Source organism: Castor canadensis, chromosome 2 (genome assembly GCF_047511655.1).
Source record: "Castor canadensis chromosome 2, mCasCan1.hap1v2, whole genome shotgun sequence".
NCBI classification, from domain to species: domain Eukaryota; kingdom Metazoa; phylum Chordata; class Mammalia; order Rodentia; family Castoridae; genus Castor; species Castor canadensis.
Genome location: NC_133387.1, coordinates 107907984 through 107927104, shown reverse-complemented (window position 1 = coordinate 107927104; position 19121 = coordinate 107907984). Strand labels below are relative to the sequence as shown.

Genomic DNA, 19121 nt, shown 5'->3' with positions numbered 1-19121 from the left:
ACAATGTTTCGGAAGTCAAAATATTGCTGGGTGCCACTGACTTGCACCTGTTATCGTAGCTACTCAGGAGACAAAAATCAGGAGGATCCCAGTTCAAAGCCAGCCTAAGGAAATAGTTTGCAATACCCTATCTTGAAAATACAACACAGGAAAGGGCAGGTAGAGTCACTCAAGTGGTAGAATGCCTGCTTTGCAAGTGTAAGTCCCTGAGTTCAAACTCCAGTTCCATTAAAAAAAAATGACTATCTTATATGCATCTACATAAATATATGTATGATACTATACTTAATAAAACAGATACAGAATAATATGGTACAGACATATGTATATTTACACATACTTACTACATACATATATTTTATGCCAGAAATAGATTTTATCTTTTTCAAATACCAGACATCTAATAATCAGAAACAAAAACAATTTCTGTAAATTTAGGCTGGTCCTAAGTGATGACGGATACCATAGCCCACCAAAAACCTGTAGCATTCAGAGCTCCACCCCATCTACTGTAATTCAGCCTTATTGACCACAACATGGCACTAACATACTGTAAAGGTGAATAGAGTAAACATGGGGTGCACAGTGACTGAGAAAAGCCACAAGGTCTCTTCTGGTCAGAGTGGCAGGGCCTGGTGACCCTGACAATGGCAGAATTTAGGAGGAAAGACAGAACCCACAGCCCTGGGCATGGCTTCTGAAAAGGAAACACACATATATGCTGAACTTAATTATGCCTGGGAACCAGGAGGTTAAGAGAAGCCATTGGCTATGAAGAGGGTTCCTCTTCCTTGAACATTGATTTTACTTGAAGAATACGGGGGAATCTCCTTTGGATGTGTGTAGAAGGGTAACAACTACAATTTATTCACCGAAACCTAGAAATTCACAGGAAATGAGCTATTAGCCAAATTGACATTTTTTAAAAGCAAGAAAATTTAGCCAATCTTCCAAGAATCTACAAAAGAAAGAAGTAGCACTGCTTTGAAGTATAATTAAAACGTCCAACTCAAAGCCTTTTTTGAAAGTATAATAATAATTGGGAATTAATCTTAATTGATAACCAAATGCCTGCAATGAAGTTATATATATGAGATGATCGCCAAATGCCATGAGTAATTATTTCTGACAATTTTTCAAAAAGATCCCTCACTTCTCCCCCACTCCCCAAATTTCATAGTCCAAGAAGGTAGCCACCAGCTAAGCAGTTAAAATGTAATAAAACTGAAAACTCAGTTTCTCTGTCACAGCAGCCACATTTTAAGAGTCAAAAACTCCATGCAGCCTGTGGCTATCATATTGGAAAGTGAAGAAATGTGGGCCAGCTGCATCTTCAGACACAGTTCTATTAGACAGTGCAGCTTCATACTAACTCCTTTTCTATATTACACAAAGGAGCAATGTTAAAACAATGAACATGATTAAATTCTGAAAATTCTTGTCTTACAATAAACCCAGTGCCTAACTTTGAGTAGCATGGCAGTGGAACACTCAACAAAGCCCTGTGCACATGGTACATAGAAAAAGAACAACACTGGCCCTCAGTATCTCCACACACTCACACACAGGTACATATCTTCGAATGTCCTCTTAGTATCCAGGCACCCACTGACCTCTGGCATCTTAGGCAGGCCAGGCTTAACCTTCTCTTCAGGAACTTTCTCTTTCAGAAACACAGTGTGCACATTCAAGGTCCCAATTAAAGTATTTGGCTTAAAACTCAAAGGCTGTTGGGTTTCCGAAGACCGAACTTCAAGGGCATGGTGGGAAGGATTCAGGTGGTTCTGAAGGCAGAGTTCAACCAATAGGTCCATCATCGCATGGCTGGAAAAGGGAAAACAAACCATGATCATTAGGAATGTTAGCACACTGCCTGCTCCCTTGCTGAATAAGAGGAGAATAAATGAACCAGTAGATGCATGAAAAAATTAGATGCACTGGTGAAGAACAATGTCAGCTTGTTAATTTATTACACATGACTGTATTGCAACATATTAACATTTCCAACACGAATAAACAACATTACTGAAAGAAAAATTATAATAGCTGATCAAAATTGTAATAGCTGGGAAAATAGCAATAGCTCTAATTAAATCCATGGGTATTTTGAGTTGAATCATCTAAAGCTTGTGAGCATAAAAAACACTACTTATGGGTACAAGACACTAAATTTTCAGTTACTTATAAGTATCAATGCATCTTAAAAATTAGGTTTTCAGTTAAAGAAGTTGACAGGTACTGTTATAAACAATAATTCAACAACAAATTGGATAACTATGAGAAATGGACAGACTCCCAGGCACAAGCAACCTACCCAAACTGAATCAAGAAGAAAAAAAAATAATAAACAGACCAATAATAAATAGAGTGAATCAGTAACTAAACCGCCCCACAAAGAAAGGCCCAGAACCAAAGGGAAAAGTATGCCAAATATCCAAAGAGTAATGCTAATGCTTTTTAAACATCCAAGAAATGGAGAAGGGAACATTTCCAACATTTATAAGGCAGCATCACATTAATGCCAAAGATAGAATTCACCAGAAAAGAAATCTATAGGCCAATATCTCTGATAAACATGGATGTAAAGCTATGATAAAATACTAGTGAAAAAGTTCAATGACACATTCAAGATATTATATACCAAGACCAAGTGACCAAGTGGGATCTATCCCTGGGATGCAAGGATGACTCGACATACGCAGATCAATGAAACACATCACATTAACAGAATGAACCCCAGAAAACACAATCAGCTCAATTGATACTGGAAAAAAAATCTGTCAGAATTCAACATCTATTCATGATCAAAGCCATCAACATAAGGGGTATGGGAGGAACTTACTTTAACAATAGAAATCAAATATGAAAAGCTCACAGGTAACATCAGATGCAATGGGAGAAAGCTGAAAGCAAAATTCTAAGATCTGCACTAGGCAAGGATGCCCACTTCAGCCACTTCTATTTAATGTATTACTGGAAGTGCTAGCCAAAAGCACTGCACAAAAAAAAAATAAGTGGAAGTATGTAAAACAGGAAGGAAGAAGTTATTTTTTTGTTTGTAGATAATGTGATCACACAGGTAGGAAAACCTGATGATTCCATAACAACAACAAAACACTGTTAAAACTAATAAGCTATGTCAATAAAGTTGCTGAATACAAAATCAACATAAAAATTAGTAGCATTTCTACACATAAACAATGAAGTGTCCAAAATGCATATTAAGAAGATAATCCTGTTGGGCATAGTGGTACATGCTTATAATCCACACTACTTGCGAGGCAGAGATTGGAAGGATCCTCAAGGCCAGCTCAGGCAGGAAAAAAGTCTCAACAAGCAAACTGGGTGTAGTGGCACATGCTTATGATCCCAGCTACACAGGAGGCATAGGTAGGAGTGCTGCAATCCACGGCCAATTCCAGGCAAAAAGTGTGAGATCCTAGCTGGAAAATAGGTAAAGCAAAGGAGGGCTGGGGATGTATCTCAAGTGATAGAGTGCCTGCCTAGCAAACCCCACTATTGCCAAAATAAATAAATTAAAAAATAAAGGAAACAATCCCATTTATAATAGCAACAAAAAGAAGAAAATTCTTAGGAATAAACTTAGCCAGAGAGGTGAAAGATTTGTACACTGCATATTATGATGCATTGATAAAAGAAATAAAAGGAGACACAGGCAGATGGAAAGACACTGTTTTCATGGGTTGGAAGAATTAATGTTAAACTGCCCATACACTTTAGCACAGAGAAATACACAAAGAAATCTGCAGCTCTAATATAGCTTCTATCAAAACCCCAACGGTATTCTGTACAGAAATAGAGAAAATATCTTAAAAATTCACATGGAACAATAAAAGATTGTGAAGAGTCAAAGCAATCTTGAGAAAGAAAAACACAGCTGGGGGCATCACACATGCTGTGTTTAAATTATCTTACAAAGCCACAGTAATCAATATAGTATGGTACTTGTATAAAAGCAGAAACACAGGCCAATGGAACAGAATAGAAAGCCCAGAAATAAATCAATGCATTTATAGCTAATGACCTCTGACAAGTAAATGACGAACCCACAGTGTGGAAATGACAGTCTCTTCAGTAAATGATGTTGGGGAACTGGATATCCACATGTGGAAAAATAAAACGGGACCCTTATCTCACACCTTATGCAAAAATCAACTCAAAGTGGATGAAAGACTTAAACATAAGGCCTGGATCCATGAAACTACAAGGAAACATATGGAGAAATGGCTTCCGGCTGTGATGATGCTTTGGGCTATGACACCAAAAGCAAACAGATAAATGGGATTGTGTTAAACAGTTGCTTTGAGCCAAAGGAAACCATCCAGAGTGAGAATGAAGCCTGTGGAATGGGAAAAAAACATCTCCAGATATATATTTGGTAAAGGGTTTAATACCCCAAATAGATAAGAACTCAAACAACTCAAAGGCAATCTGGAAATACTACATACTTGTGTATGAAAAAGGAAAAACAAGACCTGTGGAAACAATTCCAGGAATGGGGTGATGGTGAATAAAGGAGAATGATGGAGAGGGTGAATTCAACTATGGTATATTGTAAGAACTTTTGTAAATGTCACAATGTACCCCCAGTACAACAACATGACATTTCTCACACTGATTCCCAACAGTGCATAAAAGGTACTTGGCCTCCCTGTTTAGGAGGATGTGGTCCAGCACCACGATATTGTCTCACAACTGACTAAAGGTGAGTCTTGGTGAGGATGTGGAGAAAAGGAACCCTTGCACATTTACAGAATGTAAACTAGTACAGCTTCTCAAACAAAGCTAGGGAGCAATGTCACTATGCACCCAAGACGTGATATTCTACTGAGAGCCTTCCCACAGGATGTAGACTTCTTTAACGTGCTAAAATAGCACCATCACACTGGCAGCTGGCTAAATGGTACAGCGCTTGCCTAGTGTGTACCTGGGTTCAATCCCCAGCACTAAAAAATAAAAATTAAATAAATTAAATAACACCAGTTTGTTGATTCCAACTCATTGTCTATTTGATAAGCTCTGGGCCACCCTGTGCATTTATAATCTTTCCTGCAGTCTGAAATATGGGGTTGGTCATCCTAGGTTCCTATGGGGAAGGGGGATTGGGACTCAATTTGTACTCTGGTTTTATGGATGCTGACTCTAGCTTGGCCTCTGCTAACCCCACCCAGAACCTATTTCCACCAAATAAACACACAAGTAAAACTTGTCAAAGGACATGAAAAGGCACCCAAACACTACTGTTTCCTTCTTGTCTTCTGGTCCAGTAACTGACAACACATTTGAAGGATGTAATTAGTACTGTGAAAGGGAGTGGCAGCCACAGGGCTAAGGCTTTTCTACACTGGGGAGGACACATCTGTCTTGCTACAGCAGAAGCCACTTACTTGCAATACAATGGAATGGCAGAAGAGCAAATCCATCAGACAGATAAACAACTGGCTGTCTAGATCTCTATATTCTGTGCCAAACAGTACTCTGTGATCCGCTGGTTCATGCTCATAGCAACACTGTGCCCCATCCTCCCTATCCCCAAGGAGGGAAGTGGTTCTTCTAAATGTGTGCTCCATCCTGGGAAAGCTGCAGTTAAATTTTCACATTCAAGGTTGGAAGTACTTTACCAAAAACCTACCCACTCAAATTGACTATTAAGTTTTTTGTGGGTGAGGATCAAAACAAAACAAAAAACACAAAACACTGTCAGAACATGGTAAACCAAAGGAGACAGGTAATCCTGCATGTTTGATTACTTCAAGTTTCATTACTTGAAGAGCATGGTTACTAATTCAGCCTGGAGGAACAAATGGGCCCGCATCCCTTCCTGGTGGCTGGAATTGCGCTCAGCACAGAGCAGTTCTACAGGAAGGTGAAACTGAGGAGCTTGTCCCTTGCTAGCAGCTTTGCTAGCAGTTTTGCTCATCCCCTGCTGTCACTTGCTGTGCAGCTCAAGTGGCCACAGCTTTCTCAGGAGGACCGACCTGGCCATACTGAAAACCTCAGTGCACACAGGTCTGAGCACAGGAGAGCCTGGAACCAAAAGCACCAATTTAGCTTACTTCTGGTCCTGTAGGAATTTGACACTCTACTTAAAAGATGATGCTTATTTAAAATACTGCAATCCTCACTACTTTTCCACTCCCACTCTTCAGGAACCTGTATGAAGGAAAGTGTGAATGGGGCTGGGTTGCTGTCACTTTGCAGCATGCCCCATAAGCTGACATTTTAAAACAGCAAACTCTAGCAGTCCTCCAGTTCTTTCAAGCTCCTTTGGTGCTATGGGACAAATTCACCCAGAAAGAGGGAGGCTGCCCTCTTCCCAGTGCCCAATAATGGACAGAAAGGCACCAACTGTGGTAGAATCCGGAAAGTTTTCTTTCCAGATCCCTCAGATTCCAACCTGCCTCCTGTGGCTTACAAACAAAAGACTAAGGACTCCCCTAGGTGGTGTTATGTATATCTCTCCACAAGGTCTAAGTAGGTCACAGGGCCACTGGGCCACAAGGAACTTTTCAGACTGGAGGAGAGTACCTGGTGGCACTTAGGAGTTCCCACCACCTGCTGGGTCTGGCCTCCCCTCCTAACCTCCCCTTCATATCACACTCTGATGGAGCATTCCCTGCCCTGATCTGAAGGTCTTTGCATGACACCACCTGATGAGAGACTGGGCATCTTTCTCATGGCAGCACTGTCATTAGTGGGGGCACTTGGGCAGCCTGCCCCTAATGGGATCCTGGTACTCCCATGCACTGCTTCTCTGACCTGGGCAGCTGACTGTGCTGCTGTGTGCCAGTTTCCTTATCAAGAGGTCACTAGGGTAGAGCCTACCTTATGGGGTCACCAGGATCTTTCATGTGAATACACCTGCCAGTCACTGTGCCAGGCCTGTGGCAAAGCAGGACATCAGAGCTTGTTGAGTAAATGAGTTAATTTGTTGCTATCTTTTCCATGTGGGTTCTATGCAGGGAGATTAGCTCAGGCAGAAGATCCCGTCTGTATGTGGCTGAATGCCACCCTGCTCTCAGCAAATACCACATCATTGGATCCTTAAAGAAGCATCCTCAGGGCATCACAGAATTGTTCATGTCTCATAAGGAATGAAACTGAGACAATCAGAGTAAGGTATGACGACAAGTTGATAAATGCTAGGGAACTCACTGGTCTTAATTCCATAGGAACATTAGCGTTTGAAGAAAATGCATCAATCTCTCAGTAGACAATAGATAGATAGATAGATAGATATCTTATTATCCATCTATATTAAGGTAAAATTCCAAGCTCAACAGAAGAATAATATATGATAAAAAGGGAAATGATCACCCCAAAACCAAGTGTGTTACTCACCTTTCTGCTCACTGTGACAAGATACCCAATATGAACAACTTTAAGGAGGAAGGATTTATTTTGACTCATGGTTTCAGAGATTTCAATCCACAGACTTTGGCTCATGGTAAGTCTGGGCTCATGGTAAGGCAGAACATCATGGCAATGGGAGCATGTGAGGAGGAGGCTGCTCACTTCAGGGTGAGCAGACATTAAGGAAGGGACCAAGGACCAGACATGACCTTCAAGGTGCACCCCCAGTGACCCAGTCCCTCCAACTAGGCCCATCTCCTAAAGTTTCTGGAACCTCCCAAAATAATGCCACCAGCTGGGGATGAAATGTACAACACATGAGCCTGGGGCAACATTTTATATTCAACCCGTGACACCAAGTGAGCAGGAAAGAAGGCTCAGGAAAGCAGATCTCTCTCATAGCTTTCCTCTACCATTTGTACTCAACACCCTTTTCTTTCAACTTCATTATCTCTCTGTTCCCCAGATGTCTTTCAAGTGCTCATAATATAGAAAAAAATTTACTTTTTGACACCTGTTGTGGTCTCTGTTTTTAAATTTAAAAAGTCAGTGGAGCTTTTATACTTCTTTCTTAAAAAAAAAATCACTTTCTAAATGTGTGCAGACACTGTTTTTGGCCAGGAAACAGTGGCTCTTGCCTGTAAGCTACTCAGAAGGTAGTGATCAGGAGGACTTCAGTTCAAAGCCAGCCCAGAGAAATTAGTTCATGAGACCCTATCTCAAAACCCAATGAGAAAAAGGACTGGTGGAGTGGCTCAAGTGGCAGACTACCTGCCTTGCAAGCATAAGACCCTGAGTTCAAGTACAGTCAAAAAAAAATTGTTTTTGCATGGGTCAGTGACTTCAATAAGAATCAAACTTCTTTTACACATGGCTGTTTGTGAAGTTATATCACAGAGCAAGGCCAAGAAATAAAGAGCCTGTGCCATCACAGCCCACCCAGTACAGAGGGGCTCCTCAGACACCAGAGGACACACATAGGATGTTTGGGAACAGACACATGACTGGGACACAGAAGTGAGAAAGCCCACGCCTTGTGTTTATCAGATCAAGACCAGGTAAAGGATTGCCATCTATGGTGATAAACCTGATGGGGGGGGCCTCTCGTGGGCTGTGCATATACTAATCCTTCTACAGTGCCACCTGGCCAGCAAGATCCTTGGCTCAGTCTCAGGACTGTGTGCCTGACAACTAGCAGAGCCAGTGGCACAAGGTACAGCAGGGAATCTTGAAATGTAACATGCAATGTGAAACTTCTGGGCTTATTGAAACAAGTTGCTGAGCCCCACCCCAGGATTTCTAATTCAGTGGGTATGGGGCTGAGCTGGGAATCTAAACAAGTTTCCAAGTGATGCCCATGCTGCAGGTCCCGGGAACCTGCTTTGAAAACCACTGGACTCTGCCACTCAAGGTAGGTGCAATTGGTACCAATGTGCTGACTGAGCAATGGGTCATGTGCTGCAGGTATATGGTATACAAATGACTTTCAGTTAAGTACTCCTGGTGCAATCTTAAAACAAACCAAATTTGCATGCACTGTCAAATCATAAACATGGCCTCATCTCTTGTGTGGCACTGAGTCCAGCAGTGGCCCTAAGCTCTGGGTGAGGCACACTTTGGTATAACAGGGTTGGAGCAAGCCCTGGAAGTGCTAAGCCTGACAGCTTAACTTGGCATCGGTGTGGTGAGAAGCTAGCAAGGTCCCATGGGCCTCCTGCTCTGATGAGGCCCCTCCAAGACAACATGTGGGTAGAACACAAAAAAGATCAATGTTGATAAGACAGAGGACCTGAAGAAGCCCAAACAGGGAAGTCTGTTGACCAAAGGCAGGATTCCAGTTTGAGGCTGGGGTCTCTAGCAATAATCCAGTTTTTCGGAAGCCTGGATTGTGGTTTACTATTGTTAGAGCAATAACCATTAAAACAGTGTCAACTCCCAGAGTTGGCTCTAAGGGCCCGGAGGCTGCATGGGGCTGTAACAGGTCTGAAGATGTGACTTTAGGGAGAGGTGGAAGTTTGTCAAGCAAAGAGGACCTGCCTTCTTAAAGGAATTCAAGTTTTAAAACTGATTAAATGACAATCTTGGTTGGAGCCCCTGGCCTGGAGGGAGAAATCTAGGAACTCTGGAAAACCTGACAGTTATCCCACCTACAAGTGACTCCATGAAATGAGTTATCAAGACAGGTGTAGATAGGTGATCTCATACAAGAACTGCATTCTGGTCAGGTTCAACCCCAAAGGAATCCCTTTGCTGACCACAGTAGTTTGTGTCCTTTCTTAATTCTGGCTTTGTCATCCATGATGATGAGCCAGTGTCTTGGAGGACACTTACTTCAGAATCTAGAGTCTTCTGTGTCATATTATAGGCAAGTCAGGTGTCTTTTATGCAATTCTCACTCAGCAGATGAGTCAATGTCTACCCTAGAGGACCTGGACACGGCCCAATTAACTTAAAGTCACAAGTTAGTGTTCTACAAATCCACGTGAGTACTGCATGCTATATTTAATACAAATCTGTTTTCCCTATGTTTAAAGACAATTAATATTCTGAAGCAACAGTTTCCTCATTTGGAATAAAACTACCACGTGTGCAGACCCACCCATCTCCCTACTTTTGTCCTTTGCAGCTTCTCTTCCTTCAGCCCCTGGGCCATCACTGAAGTAGCAAGGCCAAGGCCCTGCCCCTCAGAAGTTGCCAGAAGACCACATATGTGCTCTGTCAACACCTACATGTGACAGTCCTGGGCAGAGGTCCCAACCCTCCTTCCTGTGCATCTGGGAACAGGTGAGCTCACTATAAAAAGAACCTGAAGGCCCAATAACCTGCCACTCTTGAGAGTCCTATGATGCTTTATAAGGCCCAAAACACCCAAGACCCAAGATCTAAAGGTTTCTGCACATATGCAAACATGTCTTCTGTAAGAGGGTGCAATGACCCACATATGCAGAATCACAGGACTGAATACTGAGGGAGATTTCCTCTATTCTGAAAATAAAACAAAACAAAGATTGCTTTTCCTGTCCCCTACCCCTTAGCTAGGTGAACCAATGTGGATGTGTCTTATTTACTACAACCTATAGGAAACAGTGACTCACATCTGTAATCCCAGCTATTTGGGGGGCAGAGATCAAGAGGATGGCAGTTTGGAGTCCATCCTGAGCAAAAAGTTAATGAGACCCTATCTATCTCACCTAAGAAGTTGGGCATGGTGGTGCACATCTGTGATTCCAGCTCTTTGGGAGGCATAGGCAGGAGAAGTGAAGTCCAAGGCTGGTCATGGGCAAAACTGTGAAAACCAATCTGCCAAAAAAAAGGAGCTGAGAGGTATGGCTCAACTGGTAGAGTACCTACCTAGCCAGTGTAAGGCCGTGAGTTCAAAAAAAAAAAAAAAGATGCACCCCAACACTCTCCATGCTTTTGGAAGCTCTCTTTGGAGAACCTGAAAGAGACAATGCCCTCTTCAGAAACCTTCTCTTCACTCGTGCCCCAAATAAAGTGCTGGGATCCTGACCTCCTTCCAGCTGCCTCACAGGGAGCTGGAAACATCATTCCCAAAGGACTGCCAGGCCTTGTCCTGAAGAGCAGTCCAGAGCCCAACGTCTGAAGAACAGACATGGGCTTTTAAACTCAAGAGAAGGTCAAAAATAACCACTATAAAAATGGTGGTGATTTGCAGAATGGGACCACCAGCATCTTTCTTTGTGGGGCCCTTCCATGTCAGGAAATGCACTGTTCTGGCTGCATTTTGTAAACTGCTGCTTCACCTGCAAAAGGGTGAGCATATTCTTTACTAAAAGCACTGTTTAAAAACAACAGAGAAACCACATGGACAAAAGCCTGAGTCAATCTGTTTTAAGCAAGGACTAGGCATCTGACTTCAGCCCACTCTTTCTTTATTAAAGAGGGTAATATACAAAATCAATTTCCAAAGCAAGCAGCAGCTGCCTCCTCCGTAGTCTCACAGAGGAAGACCTGAGGACCAGAGCTCACAGGTGCTGCTTTAAGGCACTCACTCCTCTGTGAAATACTCTGGAGAAGGGATTGTTTTACTGCTTGCAAAAGAGAAAGTCATTTTAACCCTTAGTATATAATGCTGTACTTAGCCTCAATAACTACCCAAAAAAACTGCACCATAATAGTAACTCCTGCTGCATAAGAAAAATGAAAGAAAAACTGAGGGTACAATAAGAAGAGGTGTTCAGTTTGAAAGCATTTTCCAAAAACACTTTTACTTTCCAGGCAGGCATTCTATTTTTCCTCATACATTTGTAAAAGTAGATCATTAAGACACGATCCACGATGATATTTTCTTTTTTTTATTTTTTCTTTTTTTTTTTTATTCATATGTGCATACAAGGCTTGGGTCATTTCTCCCCCCTGCCCCCACCCCCTCCCTTACCGCCCACTCCGCCCCCTCCCTCTCCCCTCCACCCCCTCAATACCCAGCAGAAACTATTTTGCCCTTATTTCTAATTTTGTCGTAGAGAGAGTATAAGCCATAATAGGAAGGAACAAGGGTTTTTGCTGGTTGAGATAATGATAGCTATACAGGGAGTTGACTCACATTAATTTCTTGTGCGTGTGTGTTGCCTTCTAGGTTAATTCTTTTTTGATCTCACCTTTTCTCTAGTTCATGACATTTTCTTTTTTTTTTTTTTTAAGGTTAATAAAAGAAGCAGGCATTGGTAGAAAGATGGCCTGGCATGCAAGATGGGGCCATTTATTTATTTATTTATTTATTTTTCATTTTTCTTTTATTATTCATAGGTGCATACAAGGCTTGGTTTATTTCTCCCCCCTGCCCCCACCCCCTCCCTTACCACCCACTCCACCCCCTCCCGGTCCCCCCCTCAATACCCAGCAGAAACTATTTTGCCCTTATCTCTAATTTTGTTGTAGAGAGAGTATAAGCAATAATAGGAAGGAACAAGGGGTTTTGCTGGTTGAGATAAGGATAGCTATACAGGGCATTGACTCACATTGATTTCCTGTGCATGGGTGTTACCTTCTAGGTTAATTCTTTTTTAATCTAACCTTTTCTCTAGTTCCTGGTCCCCTTTTCCTATTGGCCTCAGTTGCTTTAAGGTATCTGCTTTAGTTTCTCTGCATTAAGGGCAACAAATGCTAGCTAGTTTTTCTCTAGTTCATGACATTTTCTTTTTTTTAAAAAAAAAAAAAAGAGTAACTAGAAATTGGGCCAAAATGTAAGAATGGTGAATATATAATGAATTCATTGATAAAATCATATGCAGATTTTAAAATCATTTTAAAACTGTGATACTCAATACTTCTGAAGTTATAAGGCTATGTGGGAACATATACGTATAATGATGAACAGTTTGTAAAACAAAGAAATACACAGAAACTCTTCTAGCTTCACTACCTGTGCACGAGCTATGGGAGCTGGGCTGAGGAAAAAGCTGTAAGGTATTTGCTTCAAACCTGGGCATTTCCCATATTGGTCCAATGTGGATAGTTTCCTATACCTGAGCCCTATTGCTGTTGCAAAGGCTACAAGAAGCTCTCTCCACTGAAGAGCAACCCCTGACACCACCCTGATGGCACCACCTTGGAAAACAGTATGGCCTCATGTAGTGCAGCTGAAGACATGGCATACCACAATGCAACAGGTATATACCGAGGCTGGGCAGGATGTTGTTCCACTTTTTTGTATACATTCCTATAAAAAATTGTGCAAACTCTTATACACTTTTGCCTATTATCACCTAGAGCTAGGGGTGTATAGTGCAGTGATAGAGTGCTTGCCTAGCATGGCTCAAGGCCTTGCGTTCCATCCCCAGCACCACATACCAAAACAAGCAAACAAAAAACTATCATCTACAGTTTTTATTATAAATCAGTTAGTTAACAAACTAATAAAATAGTTGCAAAGGATTAGATAAATTCAAGTATTATTCATTATTCAAACACTGATCTTTTAAAATAAATAATAAAACTTGTACTATACTTTTTAAATGTATCCATGGGAACAAAAACAACCAAGTATACATTTTAATGATTATTGAGCAAACTGCTTTTAAGTGTTAAGCATTTTATATAATTTCTTCTCCTGGTTTTCCTAGAAATATTAATTCTATTCCCTAATGTACCAGATAAAACAAATACATTTTTATGCTTCTAAGTTTTTGTAATTGATCATGCCATTATGCTTCTCTATAACAAAATATGCAAACATTCACATTTAATTTTTTTCTTCCTATTGAATTTTTTTCTGTGACTATTAACATTTTTATCATAGATTGAGTTATCAGTCATAAAAATAGTAGCCAAAACTGCCTGAATAACATAATTGTGGTATACTTTGATCAATTTCAAACATAAAACATGAGACTGCACTGCTAATAAAACTCCTAGACTATGAATGTAGATGGGTGTGCAATGTTTGGACATGCCCTCCCAGAGGAAGGTGGCATGTGACACCTGTCCATAGTCAGATCCAGGCTATGGGGACCACTGGGAACTGAGGGTGTGGAAATACAGCCTCTTAAAGATGAAACAAATGGATCAGATTTTACTCCTCAATCTAAACTTGGTTTACTTTCATTTGCCAACTGCACTGATACCTCTGCAAGTCAGCTTGTAAGTGGACATTTGAATAGCTCGTTCAGGTGGCTGCCCTCCTGGCTGAACGTCATAGCCAAGGATGCAGGCAGCAGACTGAAATTGCTGGGCTAACCCTAGGGCTACTTCCTTGGAATTATGTATGGGACTCCACATCTGCCCTTCTTACTGAGCCCAGCCTCTAACAGGAGGGCTGTGTAGTCCTTGCTCCTGAAACGGTGAGCCTGCCTGAGCCAGTGAGCATACACTCATTCCAGATAAGAGTCCCAACTCTCCCAGGTTGACACCTAGACTCAATTCATATCCTGCAGCCTCTGCAAGGGCAGACCCCACATGGAAGAAACTGACAGGTCCATGTCCACTCTGCCCATCTCCTCCTCCCACCTACACATTGTTGGGAATGCAGGGACTCTGACACCCTGGCCTCTTACCTCCCATTCACCACACTCTGCTTCTCCAGCCCACTGGGCAGAACCACAGTAACATCCAGGGTGCTATTCCGCAGCGCCTCCTTCATGTGGACCAGGTTCTGCTGTGAGCCAAGGGCTGCAGGGTTCTGTTCACCATGCACACTCAGGGTAGCAGGCTTGCCAGGGGGCAGGGGGGCCCGAGCCTTCATCTTCCTCCTTGAAAATGATGACACAGAAGCACTGGATGAAGTGTCTCTCAGTAATTAATTCTTATGAGCATTCACGTTTGGCATCTGAAAAACGTGGTGAGCAGCAGGGTTTTTCTAACTCAGTGTATCAGCAGTCTTCATTGCTAACAGATTAACATCCTCCCTAAACAAGCAAAAACTAAACAAGTCAAAATAAAAATAGAGCAAGCATTTGTGAAAGCAACCATTCCTGGCAAGAAACATCCTAAAACTGTAGTCACCATCAGGATGCAGCACTGTCCTACCTTCTACAGGCCCCTGGTCCAGACATGCGTGGGTATGCTGAATTTGTGTGGCCCAGCTCTGTTTGAACTGTAGATGGTGACAGGTCACAACTAAGTTGTTTGCAAAGCTTTCTTTTCAATCCTGCCCCAACTCAGGATCCAAGACCAGATCTGAGGATCTTGAATCCATCGATCCTTGACATTGGATTCACTGGGACCATATCAAGCCATACTACCTTAACCAGAAAGTCCCTCCCATCCTGCATCCAGCATCCAGTGACACAGTCATGGGATATGGACGTGGCTGTTCACCTCCAAAGAATGCTCATTCATGGTAGTGTCTTAAGATGCACCCTTTTCATCTTTGTTTTCACCTGATTTTGAACTGTGTCTTGAATGCCCCCTTCATCTTGAAGATGACTTCTCAGTCCCTCCGAACATGTCACCCACATGGTGAACATTTTTACATGTTCTGTTTCTTCACAATTAGCAAGGAAAAGCAAGTGACCTTATATTAGACAAGCATTTTATTTTATATAGAGAACATATATGTATATATATATATGTGTAAGAATGTGTTTATGTATATATACACATGTATTCATGCATGTATATGTACAAATATATATATAAAGAGAGATATAAATGAATACCTATATACTTATGCATTTATGTATTCAATTATATACAAGGACCTTATTTTATAGAGATCCTGGGCATTTACCATTCTAGTAATAGATAGACTTTACTCAGCATTTAACATGGACCTATACCAATAATAACCTTAGTTATTCACCTAATGACCACTTTATTCAGTAGTTATCTCATTCAGTCCTCAAAATATTCTGCAGCTGAGAAAAATCAACCTCAGAGAAGTCCATAGCTCTCCATAAGACCCAAAAGAAGTGGAAACCAGACCCTGCTGACTCCCAAGAGCTTCTCCTACCCACCTCCTCCCAACACTGCAGAGGCAAGGGGAGCCCCACACGCACCCTAAGCTCTGCTGCATGGCCATCTTCTTAGTGTACTTTAGCATGAGGTGGCAAAGACATAGGAATTCTATTTCTAGATATGTATCCTAAAGAAATCATCCCATAACACTGCACTGTGGGAGGTTTACAGATACTCGTTATGACATAACTTCTATCAGCAAACAAATACATAATTTAACTAAATGTTGATGCACACACCAAACAAATAAATGGTCCAACCATAAATCAATAAAAGATAATGCCAATAAATTATGATGTGATGTTATTCCGGCCTAGTTAATTGTTTTAAAATATATTCCATCCAATGAGGGAAAATGCTCAATGGAGATTTTTTTGAAAAACAATCTTGAAAACATTATTTGTTTAGGAAAATTATGTTTTTAAAGAGAGGTCTATATCATAAAACAGTCTAGAAAGAAGCAGTAAAGAATTAGCAATAATGGCCTCTTGGAGATGTCAGGAATGACATATATTTTGCTATTTTTTTTATTTCTACATGTCTTAATTTTCCTGTAATATCTCCTATATACATATTACTTTTAAAATGAAAGAGGTCATTTTAAAATAGGAAATAAAACAGCAAATGGGAATCAGAAGTGACTGGGAACTTATTCCCTTCACTTCACTGCTTAATATAAGACTCTGAAATAACAATTTAGGCCTCACCCTCTGCTATGAGAAGTAGATTTAAATTAGTGCTCCTTTTCCTTGTTAAAAGTCTTACATTTATATCACAATGTTTATAAATTTATGCTGCATTCTTATCTATTATGTGATTTTTATCTTTTCATTTTATAGAAATAAAAATAAAATGAGACAGGACGCTTTACACTGTTCTGAGGGCTGAACACTTATCAATTCATGTGCTCCTGTCTATACCATTCTGGGGTGGAGGTACAACTGCTAGACTGTTATTCCTATTTTATAGATAAGAGGTGGGGGCTCACCCTTCCAAAGTCACAGAAAGGCACAGCCAACATCAAACCCAGATAATTAGATTCCGAAGCCTGAAATTTTAATGACTCCATTAGTCTGCCTGGATGAGGGAGGACACAAGTCATCCCATTTTAGAGACGGAAAAATTAAGACAGACAGAAACAGGCTTTGGGGGCTTTCATTAATCAACCTTGGATCCAGGGCTAGAAGCCAGTCTCTGAATTACCTCCCAAAGGTGCTTTCAGAAAAACATAATGTGTTCATTTGATAATTTTTATGGAAAGAATATATTTTCCAATTTAGCAGCTTGAACTCCTTCAGAACACAGAATCGAGCTAGAAGCAGCTACTGATGTACTCATGTATCTGGCAAGCCCTGTGATAGAGCAAGGGGCTGGAGACAGGCAGAAGAGGTTCCAACTGCCCCCTCTGCTTACCCCAAATAAGCAATCCATCCCCAATCACCCAGAGTCACCCTATGATATCATTTCATCCACCCTTTCCTACCGCAACCCACAAGTCCAAAACCTCACTGGCTAAGCCTGTAGGCTTAGCCAAACGCAGGCTGGGATAACCAACAAAGTATTTTCCTTTGCTCTAGCATCTTTCCAGGTGATTCTATTCTAGATTCCTTCTTCCCCAGTGTTTATTGAGCATGACTGCATGCATGTGTGTGTGTGTGCATGAGTGTGTGTCATGGGTGCACACACATCAAGGTAACCAACATTTTAAATGATGGAATAATTCATACAAAATAAAGTTCTGGTTCTTTCTGGAAAAGAGAAAAATTGGTAAGCTCCTGAATACTATCACAGCAAAAATCACCTGTGCTTATCCCTCAGTGACATCACATATCTGTTCCCTATAACTAAACCTCTGGAGTCCAAACTTCTGTACTCATCCTCGATCATGTCTTACTTCAATCTCCTCCACTCTCCCAGCAACTGGTCTGTAGTGCACTGCTCCCAGAAACCCCCCTGAAAGTACCCTTTCACCATACTCTGCCCTCCCGTGCTCTCTGTCATAGGTGTTCTGCTTTCGTGAAGACCACGTCTTCTGAGTACTGTAGGCCTGGGGACACATGTGACAGAAATCAGTGGTCTCCACATCTCTGCACTCAGCCTGAAGCACCAGGAGGCTAACAGTGCCCTGAGCCCATCACTGACCAAGTATATCTGATTATCTTGAAGTTAGCTCATGTCAATGGATTTCAACATTTCTTTAGAACAATGGACCCTTGTTAAATATTATGCAATTATAGCTAGAGTTTTTATATCATTTGATGAAATCAATTAACATATTGTACCAATCTACATCATTGAATATGTTGATAAATTTATCCACTGGTATTTTAGTTCACAGAATGACAACTGCATGTTTTTGAGAACTGCATATGAAAATTTTTCATGTCAGAAACAACACCTGAGGTGTGAATGAATCCCAGGACCCACTTCAGTAATTCAGCACCTGTAGGTGCCCAGACCTCAGGCAGAGAAAACCATGTCCTGGACACTAGACACATGGACCCTCTCAGCCCCATTATTATGAATCTTTCTGTAAAAAGGTAAGTACATCTCACTTCTTTATTACTGAAAGACAGGAGATGCTATACTGTGTGTAGTCTCAACAGGTAGCACCTTGCTCTTTGTATTTGTAGACACAGGTTAGTATCCCTTATCCAACGTGCCTAGAACCAGAAGTGGATTTGATTTCATACTTTTTCAGATTTTGGACTAAGTACATTCAAGTAAGATGACCCAAGTCTAAACATGAAATTCATTTGTTTCATATATACCTTATCCACAGAGCCCAAATGCTGCTTTATTCAATATTTCAAATAATTTTGTGTGTGAATAAAAGGATTCATGGTCTGGAATTTTCCAATTATGGTGCCATGTTGATGCTAAAAGTTTTAGATCTTGGAGCATTTCAGATTTTCAGATTAGGAAAAAACTATTTTAAAATATTTATTATAGCAGGGCACTGGTGGCTCACACCTGTAATCTTAACTACTCAGGAGGCAGACATCAGTTCAAAGCCACACAGTTCAAAGCCAGCCCTGGGCAAATATCTCAAAAAAAAAAAAAGGGGAGGCAGAGCGGCTCAAGGGGTAGAGTGCCTGCTTAGCAAGCATGAGGCCGAGTTCAAACTCCAGTACCGCCAAAATGCTTACTGATGATGATGTTGAAAAAGCTAAAATTATGCACAGTTCCTTCCAAAAAAGAGCCCATGGACTTAGAAAAGCCTGAGAGTAATGAAGAAGGAATTACAGGAACAGAAATATTTCAAATGAGCAAGGATTTTAGCAGGAGAAGAAATCTGCTTAACTGCAGGGGTAAGGTGTTCACCTGAGGGG

The 19121-nt window shown here is 41.2% G+C and overlaps 1 protein-coding gene across 9 annotated transcripts in view; it reads right to left on the bottom strand.

Annotated features, from left to right (window-relative positions):
- Cobl (cordon-bleu WH2 repeat protein) overlaps nt 1–19121 on the bottom strand; it is a 247872-nt gene that overhangs the window by 164112 nt on the left and 64639 nt on the right. For all 9 annotated transcript variants that reach the window (XM_074065488.1, XM_074065489.1, XM_074065487.1 and 6 more), the window contains 2 exons: nt 14388–14582; nt 1614–1824 (listed from right to left, as the gene is read on the bottom strand). In XM_074065488.1, coding sequence (XP_073921589.1) covers nt 1614–1824; nt 14388–14582 — 406 coding nt within the window. The remainder of the gene's footprint in view (nt 1–1613; nt 1825–14387; nt 14583–19121) is intronic.